Here is an 11,501-nt window from a genome sequence, read left to right as displayed (position 1 = left end):
TGTGGTGGATTTGCTAACTCCTATGGTAGTTTTTCTCCAACCACGAACACATGCCCAGGCATCTTGAACAACCCTTTCATTAACAAATAAATAGGGATCTTTCCAGTTCTTTAAAGAACTTTCTTTCACCCCAGTAAATGCCTTGTTCGGCTTACAATCAAATGTATACCAGCATTTGCTAACTAATCTAGTTCTAAATAATTCATGGAAAATATTCACATTGGGAGCTTCTCCTATAGAATTACAGTACATTTTAAAAAGAATAATTTTCTGTAAACCTAATGGATGAACTTGACTAATACCTATCCCATAGTGGGCAAGAATTTGTTGAAGAAAGGAAGAAAGAGGAATACGGAGATTTCCTACAGTTAATTGCAATTTATAGAGGGTAATCATCTTTTTCGAAGGTTTATTAGCCCTATCGCTAGGCAAAGGCACAATAGGATTCAACAACCTAAGATATCTGTGCTTCTCACATAACTGTTCTATGTCGGCTTCGGTGATACTAGAAGGGATGGTGCTGACGTCACGATTATCTCTCTGAGAAGACGTGCTGCTGGATTCGGCCATGGTAGTACGAAAAATGAAAATTCAAACTGAAGAAAAGATGAACAATCACTGACCTTGTACTTCACGGATTGCTAAATTGAATAAATTGCAAGATATCTTCACAGCAAATAAGCAGTTTTCAGAAAAGGAAAAAGGTAAAGGGTCGGACTATTTATAGTCAAGCAAATGAATAATAAAGGGATGAGATTGAGACACGTGTATAGGACAGATCAATAGAGCAAACAATTTAAACTTTGAATATAAATTAAAAAGATTTTGGGGGCAAATTCATGATTGATAAAATGACGTCAGAGCAGAAAATCAGACGGCTAAAACAGTTTTGTGTCTTCGAGGAAAAAGGCATCTTTTATTTTTAGTTTAATGACTTTATTTTTTACAAAAATAAAGACATTAAACTGGGGGGGACTTAATGGTGTATCCTAGGAGATACAAGCATAAAAACATCATTTTTATACAGAAAACTAGATCAAAGAGCACAAGAGATTGCTAAAATTGTTAATCTTCAGAATTTACCGCCCAACGCATAGCAGGCCGCCCAGCGTCAAGCGTAAGCCCTGCAGGCAGCTTCTATGCATAAGCCCTTTAACTAAGTGCATGAATGGCACACAGCCACATCAGCACACACCACCGACATTCCGGATACTTCATGTAACAGAATCACTCAGTAATTGACACGTGTATCCCGAGAATTTCGGACATTCTACGCCTCTAAATAGACCCCCTGGGTCTCCACATTTGATATCATTTCTGATCTGAACTTTAGTCAGAGAGAAGTACACTTTCTCTCTCACACAGTTCTTTCTCACTCTAAAACAACATTAGCCGCTTAGCAGCAGTGCGCTAGACGGATCATTACAGATTGATCCACAGAATGATTGAGGCCACCCCACAGATCTTACATCTGTGTTCTGGGTCTGCAGAGATTATTTCTCGAGGGCAAACAACAATCAACAGTATACACCACACGCTGAGCAGCTACTTTTCTGTACTAGTACCTTACAGCCGCTATACGGAAAATCGTACTAACAGCAAGCAATAAGCAAGTGAAAGTGTGCAAGCAAAAAGCCGCAGAAGCACTTGAAAAATGGCAGCTTGCGCGAATAACATTCTTCGGCAATGCAAACTTATGGCATGGTTGATTCGCCAATAGTTATATCTTGCAAAATTACAAACATTGGAATTACAATTATGAAAGTACATGTGGATACAGGAAGAAGTGTAGATGTCATATATGAGCAATGCTTTCTTAAGTTGCCATAGAGTATTAGAGTGGAACTTATACCTACTGCAGTTTCGCTATCAGGCTTCGCAAGGGAATCCGCATGGCCGGTGGGACAATTGTTGCTTCAGATCGAGCTTGTTGATGAAACAGATGCGAAATTAGCGCGCCAAGCATGGCTAGATTTATATGTTATGCGATCTGCTTTGTGCTATAATATGTTGTTGGGACGATCTGTGTTATCTAAATTCGGCATAATACCTTCGATTATACATGGAATGATAAAATTTGCAACATGTAAAGGTGTTGCGACAATGAATTCTTCGACCATGCAGCCAATTTGTGCACACGTTAATATAAAGGGCGCAGTGGTTGAGACAGCCAAAATGCAAGAAAATTTGGCTATTATAAATCAAAATTATCCGGAGCAGACAATTAAAATTGGTAGTAATTTAGACGCAAATTTCAAACAGAAGCTAGTGCAGTTGTTAATTGCAAACATGGATGTTTTTGCATGGTGTGAGCAGGACATGACTGTTGTTCCGCAAAAGATTGCGGAACATAGACTTAATGCAAATCCGGTGTTAAAACCAATAATTCATAAGCGCAGAGGTATGGCTCCAGACCATATGCAATGGTTGTCTGGAGAAGTAGCAAAGCTTGTAAAAGCAGGCATTTTGGAAGAAGTGAAATATCAAACATGGGTTGCAAACCCAGTGCTTGTCAAAAAGCCCGATGGATCATGGCGAATGTGCATTGATTTTAAAGATATCAATAAAGCATGCCCTAAGGATAATTATCCGCTGCCAAAAATTGACTTAAAGGTTGAAGCGCTGATTGAATATCCTTTTAAGTATTTTCTTGATGCTTACAAAGGATATCACCAAATACCGATGGCAGAAGAAGATGAAGATAAAACTGCGTTTCATACGGGTAAAGGTATATATTGCTATATCAAGATGCCATTTGGACTTAAGAATGCTGGCGCGACATATCAGCGATTGATAGATAGAGCATTTGAAAATAAAATTGGACGTAATCTTGAGGCATATGTAGATGACCTGGTAATCAAGAGCAAAACACAAGATGAAATGATGGAAGATATTGCAGAAACATTTCAAAATTTGTGCGACATAAATATGAAGTTAAACCCGCCAAATGTAGTTTTGGCGAAAAAGAGGGTAAATGTTTAGGATATTATGTAACTGAACAAGGCATTAAGGCTAATCTCAAAAAGGTTCCCGCAATTGAAAATATGACTGCACCAAAAACAGTAAAAGAAGTGCAAAGTTTAACAGGCAAGTTAGCGATTTTGACTAGATTTTTGTCAAAGGCTGCGGAAAGACAATTGCCATTTTTTAAGACGCTTAAAGGATGTTCAACTCAGAAGCATTTTTTCTGGACTACGGAAGCAGAAAGCGCGTTTCAAGAAATGAAGCAGTTATTGGCAACATTACCAACATTAACTGCGCCAATAAAGGGCGAAATTTTATACCTTTATGTCTCTGTTGCGAACGAAGCTTTCAGCTCAGTATTGGTTGCAGAGCGTGAAAAAGTGCATAAACCGATTTATTTTGTAAGTAAAGCACTTACAGGAAGTGAAATTAATTATGCGCCAATGAAAAAATTCGTTTACGCATTGCTTCTAACATCAAGACGTTTGCGGAGATACTTTCAATGACATCCTATTCATGTTCTAACTGATTTGCAGGTTAAGTATGTTCTCAATAAGACAAAAATATAATGAAGGCTTGCTAAGTGGGCAATTGAACTAGGGTCTTATGAAATTACTTATTTACCTTGGACTTCTGTAAAGGTTCAGGTTTTGGCAGATTATCTTGCAGAGATGACTTGCGAATTGGAAGTAATTCATGAGCAAACGCAATTGCAACCAGTGCGGGGTGAAACATGGGATTTATTTACTGATGGCGCATCGTGTGTAGAAGGCGCTGGTGCGGGTTTGATACCGACAACCCCAAATGGTGAATAACACACATACGCGCTGCGATTCAATTTTGACGTAACAAATAACGAAGCTGAATATGAGGCGCTGCTTGCGGGTTTGAACATTGCGCTTAAGCTAAATGTCACTAAGTTGTGTACATATATTGATTCACAGTTGGTATCTAATCAGTTCAATGGATCTTTTGAAGCATATGAGCTCTCTATGCAAAAATATTTAAAGTTTCTGAAAGAAACTGCGGAAAAATTTGAGCATTTTGAGCTCGTACAAGTCTCAAGAAATCAAAATAAAAAGGCAGACGCTTTAAGCAAGCTTGCAGCGTTAACTTTTTCACATTTTCAAAAACAAGTGTGGGTGGAAGAGTTGCCCAGCAAAGCAATTGATGGCAGTTTAGTTTTTGCGGCGATAGAAGAAGAATGCCCAAATTGGATGAAACCAATCATTGAAAATATGCGCAATAATACACTGCCAGAGAATAAAGAAGAAGCAAGATTGGTGTGTATAAGATCACCTATGTATACCATTGAAAATGGCATCTTGTATCGCAAATCTTATTATGGGCCATTAACGCGCTGCGTTGGCCCCACTGAGGCAGAAGCGATCATTGAAGAAGTGCATAGCAGTTCTTGTGCGTTGCATTCTGGCTATAAAACCATTGCGACAAAAAATATGCGTATGGGTTACTTTTGGCCAACTCTGTATCGAGATGTTGCAAAAATTGTTAAAAGGTGCAAAAGTTGCCAAAGGCGTGCGCCGCAGAATAGAAGGTCAAGATACGACTTGAATCCAGTTTATTCACCATGGCCGTTTTATAAATGGGCAATTGATATTGTTGGCCCATTCCCTGCTGGTGCAGGAAACGTAAAGATTCCTAATTGTTGAAATTGATTATTTTACCAAGTGGATAGAAGCAAAGGGACTACGCACAATTACAGGAGTGTAAGTGCGAAATTTTGTTTGGGAACACATTGTTAGTCGATTTGGGATTCCTCGTGAAATTGTAAGTGATAATGGGACGCAAATAGAAAAAGATCCTTTTAAAAGTTGGTGCGAAGAGCTTAATATTGTGCAGAAGTTTACTTCTGTTGTGCACCCACAAGCTAATGGCTTATGCGAAGTAACTAACCTCGATATTGTTAGTGGTATTAAAAAACGATTAAACGAAAAGTGAACTGGATGGGTTGATGAACTGTCCCATGTGCTGTGGGCACATCGTACAACATTTAAGAAAAGCACTGGTGAAACACCCTTTAGTTTAGTGTATGGCTCGGAAGCAATGACTCCTACAGAAGTTTTTGTGCTAACATATAGGGTTGCTATTTTTGATGAAACTGAAAATAATGATGCTTTGTGCGAAAATTTAAACTTTGTAGAAGAACACAGATTAATGGACGCAATAAGAGAAGCGAATAACAAACAGAAAATTGCAGAATATTATAACAAAAAAGTACGCGCTTTATCCTTCAATGTTGGTGAATGGGTACTCCGTAATAATGAAGCAAGCCACGCAAAAAATGTTGGTAAATTAGGACCAAATTGGGAAGCTCCATACCAAATAACAGCAATCAATGTGGTAGGCTCGTATAAGCTTGCAGACATCGATGGGAGAGTTTTACCTAATGCATGGCATGCCACGTTGTTAAAGTGATATTATGCATAAGTTGTAAATAATACGCAGAAATGTAGCTTTGTACTGCGAAATGATAACTGATAATGTGTATATGAAATTTTTTGCAAGATAAATGATAGTTGTTTGTTTCTTTGAATCAGTGGTTTGAAACTTATAATTTCAAAGTGGTTAGAGTCCATGTGTAATGTTATTAAAACACGTAGATATTACAACGAAGGAAAAGACCGCTATATATTGGAACATATCTTATGAAAGTGTTAACGAAATGATGGAACCTATATGTATATAATTTTCCTAAGTTGTGAATTTGACCAACTTGGATGCTTCGCTATAACACATATTTTTGCCCAAGATCGTTTCGGCGGACTTGGAAGATTCACAAGGTATATCAAAAATTTATACATGTAAAAGATTGTTTCGCTGAAGTAGATCTTTATTATGTGCACAATAATAAATGGTTGAAAATGCAAAGTACAAGTCTAGCGATTACGAATAAAATTGATACTAAAGCGCTATAAAAATAAACAATTGCAATTGATTATGATAAAGAGAAATTCATTAATATTAAAATCAAATGCAGAGACATCTGCGTTATCTGTTACAACTTAAATGCACAAATACTACTGCGCCTGATCATCATTCTTGCTGAGGTCAAGTTTCATAATGTCCTCAGCAGTAGCATCCCTATTTTTACTAATGGCAACAACTTTGGGTATGAGAATCTCAGTAATGTTTGCCCTGGCGAGTTCATATAATTAATCAGCCTCTTTGCGGCTGCAGAGCATATTCGCTATGTCTTCGGGCAGCGGTTCTGGTAGCTCGCAAACTTCGCCAAGGAGAGCATAAAACTTAACATGTTCACGTTGCTGAAGTGCAGCAATGTAAACATCAAATCTCTCAGAAACATCATGAGAGTCCATCACCTTCTGCGCAAAAATAGGTAGATGGTGGCGCAGTGTTGAAAACTCTAATTGAGCAGCAACTCTAGAAAATTTTTCTTCGTCGTGCTCTGAAGTGCGCTCTTTAATTGTCTTATTGGCAGCTTCAAGTGCCGTCTTTAGCTTATTTTCTTCAGCTGTCTTTTCAGACAACTGCTTTTTTGGAACCTCCATGGCCTCCTTCGCTGTCTTGAGGTATGTGGAGAGGGTGGAGCATTGCTTTTGCACAAGAGTTGTTTTCTTGCGCTCTTCATCAAGCTTCAACTTCTCGCTGTTTAAGAAGTTATAAAATTGCTCTTGGTGAGCAATCATATCAGCAGCAGAATTGAAAGCCATATAAAAATTTTGCACAAAAGAATTATGTGCAGAAACAGAATTTAACTTCGCAAATTCTTGACGCAAATCATCAGGAATTGCAAGTTTCATTTTTTCAAATTGCTCCTCCGCAGCAGCAGGAGAAGCGCAAAAGTACCCATGAAAGCCATCAATTCGTACTGAATTGATTGGGTTGGGGGAGTGCGGAACGCCTCATCAATTTTAGCAAGGGATAGATAACCAAGCTCTGGTGGAGTGCTGGTCTGTTCAGCTGCAAAACGAAAAACAAGTATATATGCATGATTAATACGAATGCTGTGTGTATCGGCTAATATAAATTGTGAATTCAATAAAAGTGTATAAAAGGCAACAAAACTTACGAGTTTTTGTTTCAGAAATGTAATCTGAAACAATTGGGTTCTCAACAAGATACTTTGTGTTTGATCGGGTTTGCCTTTACTCAAACGCAGAAGGTCCAATGTATTTTAGTTTTTTGCCCGATTCAGCAGTAGAAGGTACCTCTATCCCCTTTTTTCAGAGGAGGATTGAGCTTTTGCTTCAGGACTTCTAAGTCGTGAAGCAATAAAGGATTTGGGATTATCCTTTTGGCTAAGTTCTTGAATCTTCATGATGAATTACACGAATAAGCTGCAAAGATTGTTAGTTGATGGAACGATAAGAGAGATTAGATGATTGAAGAATTGAAGTATGAGAATAAGTGAATTGGCAATGTGAATTTTGCTAACACTGAATTTGCTAGTATTTATAGGCGAGTTCACTTTGCAACGGTAAACTTTAATGGATAGCAAGTGTATAAACTACTTCGGGAAACTATATAGTCGTTGTTCTGCTGCATGGTTTGTCACTTGGCTATTGTGTAAACATGTTTATTAGTTAAAATTTTGCGGGCCAATTGAGAAGAGCATTATAAACTACATTTTTTAGAGAGTTTATTATGTTGTATTTTCTGCGTAAATATAACACAATAAACTGGGGGGACTTGATCATATATATAGGCATATATATGTATATTTTAAGAACAAAAGCAACTCAAACGCAAAAGCAAACAAAACCGCAGAAGTGAACAAATGATTATGCGCTGTGTTTAAACTCCGCGGAAATCCGAAACCTATAAATAGGGAGCTTGGACTCTCATTTTAGGTTGTTGATTCTGTGCAATTGCTCTGGTCTTTATGGTTAACTTGTGAATACGCCCAAATATTAATCATAATCGAGCCAAGGTAATGCAATCAAGACCGGGACATGGTGATTGATCACTTGAATTTAAGTGAAAGATGATCATAAGGTCCCAAAAACATTATCAACATCACCATTCACCCCTCATTGCACTCAACTCCTAAATTAGATCTAAGGATCTTATTTAAGATAGATCATGAGCTAAATGGCAATTTGGGGGGTAAGAACTTGAATTGGTGTAAAATTGACCAAATCTTGATCAAAAGTATCAAAGAAAATGGCAAGTGCAGAATTCAGCATCAAAAGCGCTGCTCCTCAACTAAGAGCGCCGCTCCTGTGGAGCAAAAGCGCCGCACCTTCTTCAAAAGCGACGTTCTTATGCCCGTTTTGGTTCGATTTTCCACGAGTGGCCAGAAGCGCCATTTCTAAAGCCAAAAGCGCCGCTCCTCATCCAAAAACGTTGCCCCTGAATGGAGCCAAAAGTGGCGTTCTTGAGAAAAAGCGATGTTCCTCACTTAAGCCAAAAGAGCCTCTCCTGCTCCAAAAGCGGTGCTCCTGTCGCTGTTTCAGCCCAGATTTTCAGCACTATAAATGGAAAGTGATTAGGTCATTTTTCAGTGTGTCTTTAGAGAGCAGCTACCCCAACTCCGAATTTCACCTACAAGATGTGACAACCCGGAAATTTCCAACCAAATTTAAACTTTAATCTTTATGTATTTCCGACACGATAAGCAATATTTGTTCAGTTAAATTTCAAGAATTTTAAACTATGTTCATACATTCATTCAACCTCGACCAAGTTCCAACGATTCACGAACCATTAAACGAATATGATTATATATGTATATGTGTATATATATTATAACTTGAAACGTAAACAAAATATTAGATTAAATACTTTACATGATTGTATCTGTTTCAAAATGTTTATCAATGGAATTAGAAGATAAGATCAAATGATTGAATTATCAGATATATTGAATTATGATTACAAGTCTCTGTTGAAACGTCCACGTTGATTTGAGAAAACTTTCTATTTTAACAATATTCGAAAAATGGTAAAGTGATTAATAAATAAGAACAAATTGTCAATCATTGAGAACTAGACAAAGGATAGTGGAAGATTAAATCTCATAAAGACTCGATTGATCTATTTAGTTTCAAATGTACAAAAATGTTTTCAGTTTAAAAAGAACTTTATTATTAAAACGTATATAACTTTTATAAATATCTAGACCTACTTTTGACAACTCATTACTTAACTAGTATGATAAAGATAACGATATTTATATTTTATTTTATTAAATATATATAACGATTTAAATTAATATTATATATATTTATACGCGTATTATACGTACATAGTTTTATACTTTTACTATACTTAAACTTTACCTTTACTTTATTTTTACTTTACTTTAACTTTAATAATTCACTTTAATAATTTATACTTTAATAATTCACTTTAATAATTCATACTTTAATAATTCACTTTAATAATTCATACTTTAATAATTCACTTTAATAATTCACTTTAATAATTCATACTTTAATAATTCACTTTAATAATTCAAAAATCTGTTATAAATAAAATTTAATAGGTTTCATTATTTCAAAGAAACTTGAAAATATTTTTCTCTAAACTCTCTCAATCGATTTACATATATATATTTACTCCGTATTATTTCAAGATATTATTAATATACATAAAATATTACGACGGAGTGCTGTCCGAGTGATTTCGAAATTGTTTTTCGAGTAGGATAGGATTAAGGAAATTATGGGTTATAGCTATGGAGGTGATTGAGTATGGTTCATGGGTATACTCGTGAGGTCAATATAGTGTTTATCATTTCCGTTGCGTCTACGTACCTTTCCTGCAATATTGAATCTCAATATTGATACGTGAGTACTCATAATTTAACTTTTACATACTAATAGTGTATCCCTGACTAGCGCTCGAGTATTTAGGATTATGCATGCTTGTACTTTTGATATTGCCCTTAGACAGGTTAGGTTGAATCTTGAATTAGTTACACTTGCGGTTGAGATAAGGTATAAGATATGCATGTCCTTGGAAAGCTAGCGAAAAATTAAGAACTTTTCCTTTAGATATTGAATGGTTTCGATGAACAGATTAGAAGTTATAATCAATTGAATTTTCGATATTTTTATTAAAAATGATTATTATTATCGTCGTTTTTATCGTCGTTCTAGTTTTATCTTATTATTATCATTATTATTATCTTTATCAATAAAAGGGATTTATCATTAAAAATTGTTATTTTTTTATTACTATCGTTATTATCGTTAAAGTTATAATTAGTATTATTATTATTATCCAATTATTATTATTATTATTATTATTATTATTATTATTATTATTATTATTATTATTATTATTATTATTATTATTATTATTATTATTATTATTATTATTATTATTATTATTATTATTATTATCATTATTAATATATATATATCATTATTTAAAAATGGTTATTGTTATTGTTATTATTATTATTACTATATTATCATTAAGATAATTATTAGTATTATCATTAATAATTTTATAGTAACTATTATTATTATCATTATTATGAACACGATATAAAAGACGATTAAAAGCTATTAAAAGAGTATCATGATGAAATTAAAATATTATAAGATATTGATTTAGATAAAATTATCGTTCTTATTATTTTTATCATTACTATTATTATTAAAAGTATCGTTAGTATTAAAACTATCATTTTAACAAAAATTATCATTTTAATAGAAATGTCATTGTTACTATAAAATATCATTATTATTATTATTTTAAATAGAATTATTATTTTAAAGATAATATTAAAAATTATCGTAAATATTAAATTTATCATAATTAGAATTATCGTTTTATCATAATGTCATCTTAGTAATTATAAATATTGATATTTTTATAATAATAATTATTATTACAAAATAATACAACTTTTACTTACTATCATTATTGTAACACCCTAGGCAAATCCCACATCGCCCACGAACATGAGTGATCATGAGATTATAAAGTAATACTCACGCTTAAATGACACAACGCGTTTTGGGACCACATGCAGAGCAGATGTGTGAGTACGCTGCAGTTAAGCGTGCTCAGGCGAGAGCACTACCAGGATGGGTGACCTCCTGGGAAAGTGCTTCTCGTGTGTGGTCGCCAAGAAAAAGCCGTGCGCCTGCGGGCAAAGCGGACAATATTGTGGTCATGTTAAGCTGGGGTGTTACAGAATGGTATCAGAGCCACTCATGTGCCGTTGGGGGTGGTGGGGCAAACCTCATCGAGGACGATGAGTCCCTAAGGGGAGGTGAATGTAACACCCTAGGCAAATCCCACATCGCCCACGAACATGAGTGATCATGGGATTATAAAGTAATACTCACGCTTAAATGACACAACGCGTTTTGGGACCACATGCAGAGCAGATGTGTGAGTACGCTGCAGTTAAGCGTGCTCAGGCGAGAGCACTACCAGGATGGGTGACCTCCTGGGAAAGTGCTTCTCGTGTGTGGTCGCCAAGAAAAAGCCGTGCGCCTGCGGGCAAAGCGGACAATATTGTGGTCATGTTAAGCTGGGGTGTTACAATTATAGATATTATTTTATCAAATAAATATGTGATACAAACATATTTT

The 11,501-nt window shown here is 35.4% G+C and overlaps 1 protein-coding gene across 1 annotated transcript; it reads left to right on the top strand.

The window, feature by feature from the left end:
- The first annotated feature begins 3,044 nt into the window (after positions 1–3,044).
- On the top strand, positions 3,045–4,634 carry LOC139841697 (uncharacterized). The gene is made up of 3 exons (XM_071831900.1): positions 3,045–3,447; positions 3,565–3,741; positions 3,826–4,634. Exons 1-3 carry the CDS (start codon positions 3,045–3,047, stop codon positions 4,632–4,634), a joined length of 1,389 nt encoding a protein of 462 aa, XP_071688001.1.
- The last annotated feature ends 6,867 nt before the right edge of the window (positions 4,635–11,501 follow it).

This window comes from Rutidosis leptorrhynchoides, chromosome 4 (genome assembly GCF_046630445.1).
Source record: "Rutidosis leptorrhynchoides isolate AG116_Rl617_1_P2 chromosome 4, CSIRO_AGI_Rlap_v1, whole genome shotgun sequence".
Lineage (NCBI taxonomy): Eukaryota > Viridiplantae > Streptophyta > Magnoliopsida > Asterales > Asteraceae > Rutidosis > Rutidosis leptorrhynchoides.
This window is presented reverse-complemented; position numbering and strand designations above follow the sequence as displayed.

Coding starts and splice junctions, on each gene's coding strand:
- LOC139841697 (XM_071831900.1), top strand. CDS start 3,045: ATGACTGCACCAAAAACAGTAAAAGAAGTGCAAAGTTTAACAGGCAAG. Junction 3,448..3,564: donor ATTGCTTCTAACATCAAGAC/GTTTGCGGAGAT, acceptor CAATTGAACTAG/GGTCTTATGAAATTACTTAT. Junction 3,742..3,825: donor ATCGTGTGTAGAAGGCGCTG/GTGCGGGTTTGA, acceptor CAAATAACGAAG/CTGAATATGAGGCGCTGCTT.